The following is an 18534-nucleotide window of genomic DNA, read 5'->3' as shown; positions in this document are numbered from 1 at the left end:
CAATGGGAGCAGAGGAAATGGGAGCTGATGGATTTCAATCCTGCCGTAACACCTGCTGTCCCCATCCTTTGACCCCACACATCCTGCCTGTGGACAACGCTGCGCGTCCTCAGTACAGCCAAGCTCTGCCAAGGTCTGAATTCTGACCTTGTCACACCTTATCCTGCCCCTGCCCCTGAGCCTGGTCCCCCCTCCCTCCCCCAGCCACCCTCCTGCCTTCTCCCCCCACCACCACAGATGTGTCACCACCTGCTGGTCCCAGACCTCCCCTTCGCAGAGGTGGACAGAGGTTTCAAACTGCAGGCACACATGTAGGGGGTGTGTCTGTGCCACCCACCTGCTGGTGTTGGCACTCAGGTTAAAGCCAGGGTCGTCATGAACGTGAATTCATCCTAAGTCCTACCAGTGAAATGAAGTGTATTCTGGCAACATTCTCTTATTGGAATCATGGTGAAGGAGTCTTGGGGTAGAAATACAGAATTACTAAATACTGTTTTCAAATATCAGCGATTCAATTGACTAAGGTTCTCCTATTAATACCTGTGCCCTGGAAAAGCTTGGTATCATACAGTAGCTTTAGAGGATAAGATCTAAAGAAAGCTTATGAAAGATATTTTCTAGCAGCAAAAGTGAACCAAGGATCAAGACTCCTTGAAGAAGTGTAGAGGACAAGAGCTCAAGGGAAAACACCACATTTTGAGAGCTCATCAATGAGCAGGACAAAGGCCAAGAAGGCAGGCTTGGCAGTGCTGGCATAATGCAGCAGACACTGCTGAATTCAGATCAACCCTTCATGTGGAGTCACTGGTTGCTGCACTGAACATCCAGATCTGCAGATCAGGATTGCTGGCTGTGAGCTCCTGCTCAGACGTTGGAATGACACCACAGCTCGGAAGTGTTGGTGAAAAGGGCATCACATTAGACACTTGTGTGAAATTAAATTACTGTAACTCAAGGCAGTGAGCCTGAATGCTGTCGAGAGCCTTAACTCAATCTGCAAGGGAATAATGAAGAGCTCTTTTATCTCAGCTCTTTATGAGGCTAATGCATCCCATCATCATGGCAGCTGCCCTGCCTTGCTTGTTACAACTAGTCCAGGGCAGGTGGGCATGTCTCTGCTTTCTACTTTGTCATCTTTGTTTTTAGGTAAAGTGAAAAACAGTTGGGATGGTGAAATACAAACCTGGCTCAGGGGTAGAGACTGCAGAGTGCAAATTAAAATGGGCACCATTAAAATCCTGCCAGTCTTGAGCAGGAGAGTAAAGGAGAAAGACCATTCCCCAAGACTGCTGTTTGCAAAGGGTCTTCTCTCCCCGCTCTCCACCATGGTTTTTAACAAGGCAGAAATTCAAAAAGCAGATGGGAAATTACATCACCAGCTCAGCTCAGGCTGCACGCCCTGCAGCGACTGTGCAGAGGGAGGGATGGGGGCTGCAGCCTCCACAGTGAGCAGCTGGGGTGGAGTGACAGTCTCAAGGCAGCACCCCGGGAGAGAAGGGAGGCGTGAGAGAAAAACCTCTCCCACCACATGCCCAGCTTATGTCAGTTCTTAACCCAGACAGAAAATATGTGACATTAAAAAAACCCACCAAAAACCAACCAAAAAAAAATATCTCAGACTGAGGCTAGGAACACCTTCCCAGCAATCTGCTTGCAGTGTCTTGGCTGTCATTTCAGAAGGAGCTAAAGCTGCTCAGGGATTTCCAGCACACACCAGTTCTGCCCATATGGTAGAAGTCACAGGTACTGCTCAACCACTGATCCTGGAACAGGAGAGGACCAGTGGTTGTGGGGAGTCTGCAAGGAACTGGTAAAAGATTATCAGCACTAAGGCACACCTGCAGCAAGGTAAGGTACAGACCCCACGAAGGGGGTTCACCAAAGGCCCAGCCCAACACTGGTGCCGTGTCACCAGCCAGGCCCTGCCCAAGCCAACAGATCTGTGTGCGTGGGCAAGAGCCAAAATGATGGACATTCTTAAGCTATACCACACATCAACTCACAGGAGAAGTCAAGGTCAAATGAACCAGTCGTTGCTGTCACCCCTGGGAGGAGAGCTGTTCTTCACAGAGCCCGCATTATCCGCTGGCTAAGCCCAGCCTGCCCCCAGCGTGGTTCCTGCAGTTAAATACCAGCTGCTCACAGGGCACCAGGCTGCATTTTGTTCCCACTGACAGCGAGAGAAACATGAATAAGTGCTTCACCAGTGGTTTCCCTGGCTGTTTGGGGGAAGGATCTTGTTATTTCTGACTCCGGGCTCTTAATGGCAGAAGCTGTTCCGTGTCTGTGTCTTGTTCAGCAGGAGCACGATGCTGGTGCTCAAGCAGAAGTCTGGAGTAATTTGCCCTTAGCACAGTAACATGTACTCTTACAGCACAGTAAAATAACCATAATTCACCCCAGACTAAAAGCCCTATCACTCCTCTGTTTAAATTATACAGAAGTCAACTCTTGGAGGTCCCTCTGAGCACAGCTCACAGTAATACAGAAGGTTAACTCCAGCAGATTTGCTCTATATTTACCAATAAAAAGACCATCAAAGTCTCTGCTGCAACATTTCCTGCCAGCTACCAAAAGATGACCCACAACAAAGGGACTACAACCAAGTCCCACCTGTGTGAGGTCTAGATCTCTTTAAGAAATTCATGCAACTCCTCCAGATCCCAGGAGTTCGTTGGCGTTGTGGAAGCAGCCCTGCCTCACTTATGTGGCAAAAACTATCCTGGATGTCACCATGCAGCCTGGGTAATGTTTTGCTGGCCTTTTAATGCTGAAAATAAAAGTAAAACTAGCAACCATAGATCTGTGGCGTGATATACTGCGGAGTAAAGACAACCTAAAATGAGTTCTCAGTGCCACATGAATGTAACTAAAAAATTTGCAGCAGCCAGTTATCAGCCCAAAGCTTTGCAACAAGGATGCTTAATCAAACCATCAGAGTTGACAACATATTAGGTAACAGCTCCCTCCTCTCCTAACAATGTAATCTGATCAATAGTCCCAAAACTTCTGATAGTGCCAGATGACAATTCACTCTATTCTAACATCAAAGAAAATTCACATACAAGGCCTTGATATTGAGGATAAAATTGTGCTCGGGCAATAATGCAGAAGATAGCTTTTAAACTTAAGTAACTCCTTGACAACTCATATGATAACAGAAAACAAAGAAACGGGGCTTAGAGAGAAAAGCAAACAGCCCAGGTCTCTCTCTCAGCTATTAAACTGCCTCTTTCCCAAGATTCACCCAGGAATCTCCCCTCCACTAAAGCTGCCTATGTGCACAGAAGTGCATTTCCCTGCATCCACCCAAACTGAGTGGTGTAACACCCCCCCTCGTTACTCACATGCAGCCCCACAGTGACCTGACCCTGCAGGAAGGTGCTCTGTATCACAGCTGGTACTGCAGATGAGTATTTTGAACAGCACAAGCCATAACAACCAGCCCAGGCTATGCCCTGTGCCAGCATTTATTTCCTGTCTGTTGTCTACAGACAAACATCTCAGGTCCTTTTTAGCTGCTTTTAATATCTTTAACTTGCTTGATTACCAGAGAGAGACAAAAGTGATTTCCTGCATATGGGGACACTGAACTACAAGATGACCCTCACTTTCAGGTGGGTCAAGCCTTGTGCTCTGAGTAAAATCCCTGAGGGTTACTAGTGTGGACTGGCCACTTAGGGATAATGGAAATGCTTTTAGACAAGGCACATTTTTGAAGAAGTGACTGGCAGAGTACACTACATAGGAGTGAACAGAACAGTGATCCTCCTGCACAACACACCATCTCACTCCCATGTTATTCAAGGAATCACAGGATCTTAGACTGGGTTGGGTTGGAAGGACCTGCAGGGATGGGGAGTCCACAACCATTCTGGGCAAAAGTTATTCTCAGCAAAAAGTCTACAAACTGCAGAAAGGAGTCAGAAAGCCAACTCAGCACTTTGAAATCAGCTCTTCTGTTGGGATGCCAGCCATGCAACACAATGTTCTTCATCCAGATCTTGTATACACTGCCTCCTCATGCAACACACAACTGCAAAGCCAGTCAGCAACCAGCAAACATCTGCTGGATCTCCCTGTGTAGCCCACAGCCTTCCTTGGCACAGCAGTATGGCCAAGTGTTTGGCAAGAGGTCTCACATTTTTCAGCCATTAAGGATATCAGAAGAAGGTTTATGAGCTTGAGTTGTGGTCAGCACTGGTGTGCCAGGAGTCTGGCTGGGGTCAGGGGCCTTCACTTTTAGAGGCTGCTCGTTTTAACGATGTGGGAAATTCTCAGGCATCCAAAGGAAATGAGATCCCATAGCAAAACAGCAGTATTGGACACTGGGTTAATAGTGTTGTCTTGCACAGCTATGTGGGTGACTGTGCTCCTGTTGCCAAATAACTGCTCTGGCAAGGTTTGGTTTTGGAAAGAAAAGCAGTCCTTTCTCCAAGCTCTTGGAGAGGACCCAATTCTTTTCTGCAGGGGGAAACCATAAAATGGGGGAAGGGGAGAAGGAATGGACATAAAAAGGGAGAATAAACCAGGAAGATCTGCAAGACAAAGTGCCTCAAAGATTCACATTCAGGTAAACAGGGAAGTAAAATGGTCTCACTACAGTAATGAAGATGCTGTACAATGCCAGCTTCCCCAGGCCTGGATTGATCCTGGCTCCAAGAGTCACTCCCTGCCCACCAAAGGACTGACATTTCCATTCCATGCCTTTAACACTGACTGATTTTGACACTCAGACACACATAGGCAATGTCACTACCATTACTCAGTGGTCATCAGAAGCATGACAACTGCAAAGAAAGGGAAAGGTACAAGTAAACCCCAAAACTTGCTTACTGTGTTTGTTTTTCTTCTCTGGCAGAGGTGGTGGCTTTTCTGGGTCACTGTTAGAATCTGGAGCAGCAAAGTCAGCAATGAATTCCACTGGTGCTGAAGAGTTTCCTTGCTGGAAAGGCAAAACAGCAGCAAACGGCGTGAAGGGTATTGACGGGACAACCACGGCGTTCTGCAGGTCATCCTCGGAGATGTTGTCATATTGGGAAGGGTGTCTCTCATAGGACACCCTGCAGCCTGAGTTATCAGAAGTCTGGGAGGCTGCACTTCTCCTCTTCTTTTCTGGTAAAGCTGGAGGAGTCTCTGTTGGCGGTGCTGCTCCCGAGAGGCTGCAGAATTCCAGTGGAGGAGAGCTGCCCTGCGGGAGCTGGAAAGCGTGTCCATGGAAAGGGGAGCCAGACTCACCCAAGGACTCTGGCAATGGGCTGAGGATACCTGGCACCTGCTGAGGTACCTGATCAGCATTGGAGAGGTCCTGCTGCAGGAATTCATAGTCTGGATCATAGTGATCCGATTGATCTGGTTAAACAGAGGGGACAGGAGAACGATGCATTAGTTTCTCTCTTTTATTGCTTAGTCATTCTCAGTTCTGTCCCTCCCATTCCATCAGTAATTAATCAGTTCATTTTAATCAGGGTGGAACTTCCTTGAAGCTGGGACCATCTTTTACACTTTCTGTGACATCTAGACTTTACAAAACTTTAAATAATTCTGTACATTAGCAAACAAACAACAAAAATTCACTAGGTAGATGACTGCAGACATAATTTACGTTTCATATTTATATTTTTATTTTCTTTCCTAGTATACAGAAACAACATTGCTTTAGTCTACCAGCATTGTAATTTCTGCAGACAAGGCTGAAAGCGACAAAACATTCCACTTGAGAGCCAACTGAGTTTGAACACAATCATCTACAACAGCCAGGGAAACACATTCCCCTGGGCTTTTTCCTATCTGACAGAATAATTCTGCACAGAATTGCCTGCAGCAACTGCAACACGGCAGTTGCAGGCACAACCCATTTGTTTCTGCATCCCAACTATGACAGCTCCCAAAGCAGAGGGAAGGGGACCCCACCAGGCCTGGAGGACTCACCCAAGGTTTCACAGCTTGTGTTCCGGGAGCACTGGCCGCTGTCGCGGTCCAGGGACGAGAGCTGCTCGTCAGACTTGCTGAGCTTGCCGATGCTGCTGCACGGTGAGAGACGAGGAGATTCCCCCCCATAGGAGTGGCTTCCCCCTGACAATCTTCTCTGGGCATAGCAGTCAACATCAAAATCCTTCAGCAAAAAGAACATCAAATCACCATCTTTCCTGGAAGCTCGCTTGTGAGCAAGATGAAGCTCGAGGAACAAACACCTCGCAGGAGGAGAGAGGATCAGTGCTGGTGGCCCTCTCTAGGGTAGACAAGCTCATGGGGAGCACAGAAACCCCCTGATTTGGTAAATAACCCATGCCAGGGAGCTCTGGGTGTTCTTGTTTCCAGGCTGGGCATGGTGTGACCCACATGGACCTCACAGACGCTGAGAAGATAACAGAGTTCCTCACTGCTGATGACTCCTTGTCATGACACTGATGCCAGGTAATAAGACTGCAAGATTTCTCTTAAAATACCTGGGCCTTTAGCAAATACTCAGTTGGTTTAGGTGCACAAAAGGGAAAATAAACTATAGTGAGAAACAACCTTCTGGGACCATGACTACAGTTCTATTTCAGAAATTACCTCAAGCTTATCAACCTGTGAGTGAACCCCTCAACTATTTCCACTCCATCAGAAAAACCTTAGTGTGACTGTACTAGTAACTGAAGAATGGCCATGACTTTATCTGGGTCAGCCAAATGACTGCAGAGGCTCCCTAAGCCAGAGCTGAGGCTTTGGGGATGAGGACAAGATTTGATTTTTGGGCAATTTAATAAGATTGAGGTCCTCACTGCTGAGTTAGTAAGTTCCTGAATGTGTAAAGCAAACCCAGCCATTTACAACCTCATAAACCCCAGACTAGCACAAGAAATGGAATGTGATTAACACACACCAACTTTTCCATTTTTCTAACATAAAATTTGCAAATTTCCCTCAAACTACTGCTTGAGTTAAAAGATGTTTTAAATTGTGACTGGATGAAGACAGAGTTCTGATCTCACCCTGCCACATGCTCCCTTGGGCTGTAAGTAAACCACGGCGAGATCTGGGTGAGCTCAGCCAGCTGCTCTGTCCCCTGACCCATTCAACATGGCAACACTCAACTGCTCCCATCCTCACACTCTGCTACAGCTCAAGGCAACGAGGTTTGTAGCAATTTGTTAATTAAACACAACAACACTGTAAAAAAAACATTAAGCTGTTCACATTATTTATTGTACTGACATTCCTGCCACTTAAAGCTCCCACCCCAGAGCTCTCCCGCGCGGGGCTGCCTGGGATGAGCAGAGCCCTGCAGGGATCTGTGCAGAGCCCTGCAGGTCATGGCACTTCTCTGAGCTTTTGCTACAGTTCTCAGCACGTTTCCCTTGGCTTTCACCAAGGGGTTATGCCATTACCTGTCTGTTGATTCCAACAGGTAAACTGGACCCACTGGTAGCTCGACTCATTGGGGCCACAACTGCCACTCTGGTCGGGGAAGGTGCCGACTGACGTTTTTTAGGGGGCAGTGCTGGTGGAGGGCTGCAAGACACAACAGGTATCAATGCTTCCATCACTCTTCCAGCAATAAGACTTTCTACAAGTTGTTTTCCAGAAAGCCTTTGCCAGCCAGGAGCTATTCAGCAAACTGTATCCACTAACAAACGTTAATTTAAGAATATTCTCACAGGTACCGTCCTGTTCAGTGACTTATTTTTTAAGGTTGGAAAAGAGTTGTATTTCTCAAACAAAAACAACTGCTGTTTTAAAAAGTATCTTTAATGAAGCTAATTAGCATGGTAATTATTTCTTACTAAAAGCAGCGAAAATCCAAATTAAATGTTTTGGTTGACCCAAATATTGTTTCCATTGTACATTCCCTTCTCAAACCTTCAAGGTTTGAAGAACGTTCAAAGTTTCAAAAATTCACAGGAGAGGAAAATTCTTCTTCTGCCCTTTCTACTTTCTTGGTGAACTTCAGGGAACAAGAAGGTCAGTGCTGCTCTCACCACAGACACTGTAAGGGCCTGGGTTTTGGCATGAATCTGTTTCACACATACACATTAGCAGCACCTAGTGAGAATTTAACCCCAGAATTTTTACTTTTTGCTTCTAATGGCACATAATTCTGGTAATCATCAAGCCTGGGAGGTTCCCAAGAGCACACATGTTCTGTTCTTTGAAGAGGAACTTTTTATATAACCCATGAGAATTCATAAAATAAGCAGAAATGTGACTTTTTTTTTCAGTCATAGCCTTGATGCTGCATTTTTAAATTAACACAACATATTTTTCACACCAGCCATTAGCACCAGTCCTAGAGAAGAAAAACATCACACACACTCACAGACCAAAAACCTGCAAATTGGGGGTTTTCTATTCCTTCTCAAAATAGAACACAGAAACTTTCATGTGGTTACTCGTAGAACTCTTCGGGGTAAGAACAACCAAGCACAAGATTTTTTTCACACACTTTTGGCTCCTTTCACTCTTAAGCTGATAAGCAATGCAGAACCACCTCTGATAAACAATGCAGAACAACCTGGCTGTGCAGGACAGATTGGTAACTGCCAGCTGAGGTTAAAGAAACATTTCCCATCGGATACAGCAGCACCAAACACTTGTGCAGTGTGGAATTCCCACAGTTTTACATCAGGTTTTTACGGATTTATGTGATGCCTCTCATGCACAGACCTCAGGGCATGGCACTATCCTCACATATAGAGAAGGAAAGAAAAACACAGAGAGAAAATAATCAGACAGAACACAAATTCATAAGCAGTCCAGGAGCTTAATAATTACTCTGGAAGACTGGAAATTCAGAGGCAGCACTAACCCTCCTCATGAATGTGTCCATTTGGCAAGACTGTTTAAAAACCAACAAGCTGGTAAGAGGCACTGGTGTTCTCCAGTCAGCTGACTGGCCAGTATTACCTGTTCTCTGCCACACGAATGCTGGGCAGAGGGGGTTTAGGAGGTGCAACTTCTTCATCCATGGAGTCAGTCAGGAGCTCGTTGGATTGAGTCATGTTGGTTGTCTTGTTGAGGATCTCCATTTCTCGGTCTGTGAGGGGAAGTTCTGATGGGCTGCAACATGCAAAACACAGATTGTAGATCACAAACCACAGCTGGAATGCAGCCTGCTGACAGATTCATTCCTATTTTAAATCATGTGCAATACAACAGACACCTAGAGCAGAAGGTAGAATTTGCATCTGCAGGTGGAATTCCATGTATGTGTAGAACAGAATGTGCACGTGTTACAGGGGATGTTTCATTGCCAGATTTTGGGTTTTTTCCTACCACAGGATATTCTCTTTTAGTGGTCCCACAGAAATGGATGGGGCTCCATAAAGAACACTACACCACCCTCTGTGAAGAATAAGTGAATGCTTTACCTCAACCGGCAGTAGACAGAAATTGTGCCCTCTATATTAGTCCTGCACACAGAAGAAATCCTTGTCAGTGGACCCACCTGTCAGATTTACATGCTGGTAAACTGGGTTTAACTGGGCTTGTGGGAGAGGGATGCTCCTGCTTTTCAATTGTGAGTCTGACCAGCTCCTGATGGATGGAGAGGAGAGAAGAAAAAGAGAATAATCATTACTTGCTGAATGTTGCACTTAAACACCCTAGAAAAGAAGGGGATGCTACTGCAGTGAACTCCTTGTTAGCTGACACAGAGCTGAGCTGGGTGTAGGTCTGGTACAGAGCCACAGAAATGATGCAGAACAGCTGCTAAGGAGCAGTTTGGCCATATTTGAGTTAAGTTCATAAACCCTGGTCCTATGGGGATTCTGCACAAACCCACACATGTCTTTTTGCTGTGCTTCCTCTTTCCTCCATCATCACAATAGTGTTCCAGTCCCCACAACACCCTAGATAATGGCAAATTGGCTTTACATATGTAAATATAAGTGCAGAACAGTCTTACCCAGTGGAGCACTTCATCTAGCCAGAAACCCCTCCCATTAAGTAATTGTTTTATATTTTATAAATAAATATGTATTTGTTCAAAAAATCAAGTTTTCTGTAGGATGCCCAATAACACAATAAACAGTGAACCCCTTTATTAAAAGGCCTGCTTCCCCTGAAGCCACTTTTTAACACGTTAGCAATGCAAGTCTTAATCATTCAAGGAGCTACTGTGGTGCATCTGTTATAGGCAGATAAGGCTCTGGATAAAGAGATAAGGGCATGATAATCCTGAACTCTAAGTATGCCAGCAGTCAAAGCAACAATCATTCACGCCAGAAAGATGGAGAGAACATTTTATGGATGTCTGAGGCCAACAAACAGATCTACTGCTCACAGATACAGACACATGCCCTGTTAGAGGCAGGCTGGAAAGCTGGCAGTGCTTCCTGACAGTATTGGCTTCCCAGTGTATTGCGCAAAGGAAATTATACGGGATCAATTTTAATTCGGTTTTTTTTTTAAAGCAGCCTGAAGTACAGTGTCATCATTCCAGCATCATCTTCATGTCCTTGCCTGCAGAGCTTGGAAACAACTGGCATTGCTCTCTCAGTGCAGTAACTGCAACTGGAACGTCACCACCATCATCCTTCCGAGGAAGGAAAATACTCTAGTTCTGGTATTTTTGCATGAGGTTCTATTTAAAGCTGAACTTCCATGTACAACAAGAGGAATAAGGTGGTGCACTGGATGTACAGAGGATGGCAAACACACTGTCCAAGTGTCCACCTCAGCTCATTTTGGTTTCCATGTTTTACTTGACATTCTTGGTGTGAGCTTGTGCTCCAACAGAATGTACACTGTGTTAACCAAAACCAGGACAAACACTCAGCTTCCCACAAAAAAAAAAAAAAAAAAAAAAAAAAAAAAAAAAGCGCCCTGGAAAATCCCACACAGGGGGAAGGAAGAGGGAGTACAAACAGAGCACACACAGATGTCCATGGGGACTAATGCTACGAGGAGTTCCTGTTGGGACAGACAGACGAGAGCCCTGGCGAGGAACAGCGTGTTCTGAGAAGTGCCTGAGGAGGACAAGCACAGCACCAAGCTGACCACAGGACAGCCTGGCCAGCCCCCACCTCCCAGGGCAGTCACATCCCTCAGTAGGGAAAATACTCAGCAACAAGGAGCACACAGACAGGGCTTTGGACAATCCATCAGCAGCACTGTGGTAATGCAAGTTACACAGTAAAGTCAAATAATTCAGGCCCTCCGATGACAAAACTGCTACAGTGGTAACACGGACACTGAGCTGACCTCAGACCTCTCTGCTGAGTGTCCCTTGTTACTCAACAGAAACTAGTTTAACAAAATGTACTTTCCTCTCTTTTATCTTCTCTTTCAGGATGAACAGTCTTTAATTAAAACCTTGCTATTCCTTTTAGACTTTAGAAATTCCCCTGTAAAGTTTACAGAACATTACCAGGAAAAACAATTCTAGGACCTGGGAGCCTACAAACCCCAGAGAAGGTTTTTCTGTTAATTGGACCATTTGGAAATTACACAGTGACACCATTTGACCTTTATGGCTGCAGCTGGCACCACGCTCCCAGTCACTGTCAGGCCTGAGTGATGACACCATGGATTGCCAACCTCCTGCCTTCTGCACAAAATCCCACTGCTGAAGAGGTTTCTGGAGACCCTCAGGCACTTTAACAGACTGGGAGTCAGACCCTGAGGGGCTGTTGGGTCCTGGCCAGCAAGAACTGCAAATACACAAGAGGGGAAATAAAATATTCAAACCAAAAAGCCAACGTCCTACTTAAACATTCTCTTGAAATGGCTATGGAATAGAAAATGTAATGTTTCCTTCTCCTCACCTTTCTTCACCACTAGTTTGCCAGTCATAATGGACACACAGTTGTCCACCACACGGGAATGTAAGTTAAAATGAGAGAAAACCAATCTGTTTTGGCTCAAAAATATCTTCAGAATGATTCAAAGCATTGGGACTGTGAGGAAAAAACCCCAAAGCACCTCTCACCAGAGGCACCAAGACAACGTAAGATTATTAATACTTGGGAGGACCACTTTCCCTTCAAACTTTGACAAGTATCACCAGACCTTGACTGCTCCTCTTCTCTACTATCCCCAAGTGAGAACTAGCATTTGAAAATCAAGCCAAGATCTTTAGCATACACACAGAAGTAATCAGCACACAACTGAGCCAGATGCACATTATGCTATTCCTTATCAGCAAGGAAAGAGATTCCTGCAGCAGTGATTAGAGATAATTAAAGCCTCTCTGCAAACTTATGCTACTTCAGCAAGCTGGAAATTCCAAAAGGAGAGGGATTTTTAAGAAGTTATATAATGAAAACAAGGAATTTTTTCCCCCTTTATATATGCCTAGCAAGGCTCTAAAACCTGAGATCAAAACATCAAGTTACAGAGGTGAACAAGTGGCTCCTTTATGCTCAGTTCTGAAAATAAAGGGGGAAGTAAGCACTGAAATGTGGAAGTGGATCTTGTGTGATCTGCCAGAAAAACAAAGTAGGTTCTGCTGTGGAGAGAAGTGTCCAACTTCTCAGTTCTGCTTCCAGATCTGAAAATTGGCTTGGCCCTACTAAAATAAACCTTGTGCTTTGCTGTGCAGTAGATGAGAGCATGCCACTTCCAAATGCTGCCCTGCTGATGGGCAGAGACGTTCACATCTACCCAGACAGCCACACATCTGCTCCAACCATGTTCCAGGCTGACCAGACACAAGTCAGCTCCAACTGGAAGGCCAAAATAAGCTTTAGTCTAACAACAAAGTAGAGACTGATATAACCACGGTGCTCAGCAGGGCTCCAGAGCTCAGGACATGCTGCTCCCAGCTGGGCTGGATCACAGAGCAGACGCCCAAGACTGAGATCTTCTCCCAACCCAAGGCTTTCCCCCCAACCCAGACCTTCTCCCCCATTCAGAGAGGATGCTGCTGGAAGCAACAGGTACCAAGGGTTTTAAATACTGCTTGAAGGAAATGACAATGTGTGTCCAAGTTGCCTGCAATGAGACCACACAAATCTGCCCTGGATCTGGAGATAACACCTCTCTCCACAGGATTGTGCAGATTCAGTCAGTGATAATTCACCATTTGCTGGGGTATTACAGTTCAGATTATTACAGATTTTCACATACTGCAATTGCTGCTGAATTCCCACACTAACAGCAGCTGAGACTTTGGGCTCAACTCTTTTTCTCTCTCCTGCTGTGCAAATTTAAGACCAGCTTTACTTTTAAAACGTGGAGCTTAAAGAGCATATTGGTGCAAATAATCCCGGAAAATCCGTCTTCTTTAGGTGACGGAAATGTTTGGTTTCAAAGATGTTTATTTAAAAGGCTCATAAAGTAATAGCAGACTTTAGTATCTGTGTTTGAGTAACACTAAAGGGATATCCAGAGGATGCAAACCAAGAGGCCTGAAAATGTGACAGTCAAAGCCTGGGAGACCCACTTTGTTTTTGCATTCAGCAGGAGATGACAGTCTGTCCTAAACCCAGGTCAAGTAAACTTTTACCTGCAGTGTTAAGACAGGTGAATGACAAGCCTGGGACACAGAAATAATGGGTACCAAAAGCTCCCAGGGAGGTAGAAGGAAATCCAACAACTTTCCCAGGGTGGAACAGTGAGGGAATGCTACAAGCAGGTCTCACAATGGATACAAAGATTTCTGTTAAACATTTCCATTAGTTATGCAAAATTAATCTCCAGAAAACTGAGTTTAGCTCATCACCTGTTCCACACCCTAATCCAACCGCTGAGTGGTGTGATGTGTCACTGACAAATCCCTTGAATTTTATCTCAGAAGATGGAGCTGGAGCCTTTGATTCTCTGTGGGCACTGACAGGGAGCATTTTCATTTTATTTTGCCTAGACAGAAAATATGCAAACTCTGCATAGGAGACTGGGAATGACTTGCCGAAAAATTAATACAATGCCAAATAAAGATTTATTGCTTCTTCCAATTCACCCAAATGCCAGGGTAAGCATTTCAGAAGTTCACACTAAGAGCCAAACTGTTTGTTTGTGCAAATCTTTAACCAGCACTCCAAGCAGGATCATTTCACTTATGGAGCAGTTGATTTAAGGGATAGTTGACTGAAGGCAAGAACAGGACCTTCATATTTAACCCACACTTAAAAACCTCTTTTACACAGATCTTTTGTAAAACACGTTATCACGTACTTTATATAATGTGATTTACAATATCTCTCTGGTGTACCTTGACTCCATCCAGAACAGCTTTTATGACATCCTTCACTGTTGTCACCATCCTTGTCCTCTGAGTTCACCCCCTCCAGCATCACCTGGTCAGACCAGCGGATGAGGTTGGCCAGGCTCTGGTACACGCGGCTGTAGCAGGACGAGATGGCAGAACTGGGCAGCAGGGGAGGGAAAAAAAAAAAAAAGAACAAAATGAAATTATGGAGACATGACCAAATGTTATCAGAGTGCATTTCACACTGTTAAAAGTGTGATTGTTCTCCTTTTTTCTCTCTGACATCGAGAATTTGTGTGCAGCAGGTGACAAAGCTCAGGCTTCTCTTCGGTTGCTCACTCGCAGTTGCTCTCCCATTCTCTAGCACCCAACAGGATGACAATATGGAAGTACAAACCATCAACAGTTCATTCCCAGTTATCAGGAGGAATTATCTGGGCTGCAGGTTAACACAGCAATGCTAAAAATAACATTTCTTCCATTTTAATTTACAGCCCCATCCTATGCCTTAACTTAAAATGTAAGTACTTAAGTGATACATTTAAGTTTAACCTATATTATTTCAGTATTATCTATGGTTTCCTTCTTCCTTATTAACTCTCCCCAAAAACGCCTTGGATCATTGAGAACTGACTCTATTCATTCCTTTACAAACGATTGCCTCACTGTTTATAATACCTGAAAACATGTAATTAAAATTACTTCTTTAGAGAAATTGAACTGAATGAATTTCAGGTTTGAAAAAGGAAGGGTGTTGCTTGTTTTGATTTTAATGAGAAACAGAATGGAAGCTATTGTTCTGAAGGGGGGGGGGAAGGAATTTTGGAAGGATGACAACTCTAAATAAAAGTTAACTGTAACAACAGTGCTCCCAGGCATTTTCCTGGCCATTCTGAAAACACTGACTTCATTACTAAACAAGGTGTGTTAACAGTACTGCTGATGGCAGCGCTTCAGCAATTCTTTGTCAAGTTAAATCAATTTCAAGCTGCATCAAAACCATAAACAGATAAGAGAAAGTGTAATCTTGCAATCATTACTGGTACAAGTGTTCCAGCTCTTCCCGTTTTCTCTTTGCTATCCATTTTACATTGGCTTAACTCCAGTAATTTCATTATCTGCCAGAAAAGAACCAAGCCCACGAGCTTCAATGAGTTTATTTAGGTGAATGAGGTTTGCAGGACTGGGGAAAGAACTGTTGTCACCTTATGACCAGGGGATACAAACAATGGCAAGGACTTGAGTGTGGCTGTTGTTTGGTTTTTTTTCTTTTTAAAGGATGCTCCTTGCCATTTGTTCTCATTTCAGATGAAATTAGCTTGGTAGGAGATATTTCCTAAACAGGGCCCTCCCCCATCTCTTTCTCTGGCTTTGATTTCTTTGCCATTAATCTTCAGCCTGCTTCCTTCTAAGGAGGCGGTAATTGAAAGCCCATTTTGTGCTAGATTTAATTACTTTTTTCCTTGATGCAAATGCTTCCCCTAAAGCAAAAAGAAGTCCAGCAGTAATTGTAGGGCTTTCTTCTACACTGACACAAGTCTTGCTCACTTTTCTTGAGGGGGATTTGCCATCAAAATCACCCCTTTGTGTCCTGTCACTAAAGTACAATAGGTAGGCAGGAAAGGACATGGCTTTTTTAGAAAGCCAGATTTCCTTTTGGGTTTTTTGGGAGGCTAAAACAGGCAGAGCACACACATGGGATCTGTGCCTTAATCCACACTGTTTCCAGAAAGACTTATCACAGTGTAGAAGACTCCACTGAGTACTGACTGAAAATTCTGCTTATATGGACAAATATGGGTATCCAACAGTCAAGTTTGCATGAGTTCACTACTAAGAGAGAACAGATAAAAATTGTGAAGAATAGGAAAGTCTGAAATACTTCATCTGTTGAACACCACTTATTTGATATTTATTTCCAAACATATTCTTGGAAGGAAAAATCACCCAGCAAACACCCCCTGAATACATAAATCAAATCTAGTGATTATAAAAATGGCATATTCTATCCTAAATGTACTTGCTGACATTTCACATGTTCTCCTGGAGTAAGAGGAAAGTTTGTTCTCTCTTTTATTAAGTGAAAGCAGGTGCTTGTTAGGAATTTAATGGCAGGAGGAAACCTGGTAACAACTGAAGAAATTTTTGTGTCTGTATCCAGAAGCCTGATGAACATTCCCATTCCAAGAGCTATTGAACTTTGTGGTTCAACATATCCAGCCTAAACTGGATCTTACCTGTCTCAGCCACAGGACTGATACAATCCCATTGGCTCCTTCATTTTGACCTATTTGGCCTGTGCATTGGGGTCAAACACAGTTGAGCATTCTGTTTGCAAAGTCTTTGGCACCCCACTGCTGTCTCAACCATACTATAAACCCTTTCTGCACCAGAGTTGAAATAAGGATCTTGAAAGAAAAAGATTTGGAGATATTTAATAGGAAAACAAATAGGAACAGTGCAAAACCTGGCAGGATTTCAGGAACCAAACACCTGCATTTCTCTGCTTAATTTTATCTGCTTTTCTCTGTCTGTGCTAACTTTGCTCTTTCCATATTATTCAACAATGTTTTCTGTAAATCAACAGCTCCAGCATCCATGGGATGAACAGCAGCTGTATCTCTATGGTTTGGCAAGTCTACAAATTCTTATAATCCATGATGAGCTTGGCTTTGGCAAATTTCTACTTCTTTCATGGCTTCAAACGCACTGCCTAACTGCTAAAAACATAATACACATAATCTGTTAAAACATAAAACAATAATCTGTTGAGTGAGCACGGGAATGAACTTGGTTAATCTGCTGAAGTACATCTATTTACTTCCACATCTGATCCAGTAAAATCCAAAAAAGCAGTAGAGAGTGAAGGCTCAGACTTCTGTAATATCAGGGTGGATAAACTGAACACAGAAAAGGATTACTCTGAAGATAAACTCCTTTTTCAGGTAAAGCTATTGGATTTGTTAGCTTTCAGGGTACCATCATGGACTACAGAAACAGTAATACCATCTGAGGAGAACCTCCCACCAGCAAATGATGAATTTCCAAGTTTATGCTAAGAATCATCCCCCCTCTGAAACCAGGCTGATTTGCTTTATCTTTCCACAGCATGAGTCTTCGCAGTAGGGAATCTCCTTTTAAATTATGTTTGAAAGCCACCACATAATTAGCAAAAATAGCAGTCACTTCATCAGCCAACAGCATTCCCTGTCCCCTGCACGATGTGGGTCTTCAGACACAGGGAGAGAAGCTGGGAGCCCGTTGGTCTGTCCCAAAATCCAAGGGGGAAACTCACCTTTGCTGGATGCGGGGATCAGTTTGCACCAAGGGCAGGATGGCTTCCAGCACTTTACTGGCTGAGCCTGGTAGCATCTCTAATACTTTGTTATCAATTGCCATTTTATCCACAATAGTCTTAAAGTAGCGCAATGCACTGACGACCTCCTTCTCCTTCTCCTCCAGCCAGGATACATTCTAAAGAGGAGGGGAAAAAAAGGAGAGATATGTTAAAACTTCAGGGTTTTTAAGGGCAAGGTTCCTTGAACACACCTGAAGTATGGTGACACTGAGGTATATTCCATGAGGAGTGGAGAAAACCCCTTCTACCACAAACACTTTTAAACTGAGTTACTGCTCTTTCAAAAGGACAGTCAGTGCAAAATTACACCCATGCTTTAACTTTCTGCATTACCTGCATTCCAAATTGAAGGCTAATCTTGATCAGTTTTAGGCCAAGATTAACATGCTGATGACATCAAGGGCACTGCTTTGAAACCCCACACCGAAGTGGGGAGAGCAAAAGAAAAAAACATATCACAGAATGGTTTGGGTTGGAAGGGACCTTAAAGACCAGCTAGTTCCACTCCCTGCCATGAGCAGGGACACCTTCCACTAGCCCAGGTTGCTCCAAGCCCTGTCCAACCTGGTCTTGGGCACTTCCAGGGATGGGGCAGCCACAGCTTCTCTGGGCAACCTGTGCCAGGGCCTCCCACCCTCAGGGAAGGATTTCTTCCTGATATCTAATCTAAACCTACCCTCTGTCAGTGTGAAGACATCACCCTTGTCCTTTCACTACATGCCCTTGTAAAATATAAGAAAACCTCCAAACAAAAAACCCCACTCTGATGAACCTCCAAGCTAAGTAATTTTGTGATGCTGCTGGACTGAGGGAACTCACACGCTTTCCACTGTGACAAAGTGTGAAAGCTAAATTTTGGCACTGGGGAATGAATGTTGCAGAAGGGAACAATTCATTGAAATAAGGCTGAGTTGTGGTCACCAACTTTCATGCCACCACCAACACTAGAAGAGGAAATTCAGAAGTGATACATGATACCTTAATGGCACTCTGGACAGAGAAAGTTTACCAGAGTATGCCTGGAGGACTTTTAATGCCACAA

At 44.2% G+C, this 18534-nt stretch overlaps 1 protein-coding gene across 1 annotated transcript in view; it reads right to left on the bottom strand.

The window, feature by feature from the left end:
- Positions 1-18534, bottom strand: part of RAPGEF1 (Rap guanine nucleotide exchange factor 1) — an 83101-nt gene that overhangs the window by 29431 nt on the left and 35136 nt on the right. Inside the window, 8 exon segments of the mRNA XM_032708060.1 lie at positions 4837-5352; positions 5932-6115; positions 7374-7497; positions 8890-9042; positions 9431-9519; positions 14138-14189; positions 14191-14292; positions 17430-17608. Coding sequence (XP_032563951.1) covers positions 4837-5352; positions 5932-6115; positions 7374-7497; positions 8890-9042; positions 9431-9519; positions 14138-14189; positions 14191-14292; positions 17430-17608 — 1399 coding nt within the window.

Source organism: Chiroxiphia lanceolata, chromosome 21 (genome assembly GCF_009829145.1).
Source record: "Chiroxiphia lanceolata isolate bChiLan1 chromosome 21, bChiLan1.pri, whole genome shotgun sequence".
NCBI lineage: Eukaryota > Metazoa > Chordata > Aves > Passeriformes > Pipridae > Chiroxiphia > Chiroxiphia lanceolata.
This window is presented reverse-complemented; position numbering and strand designations above follow the sequence as displayed.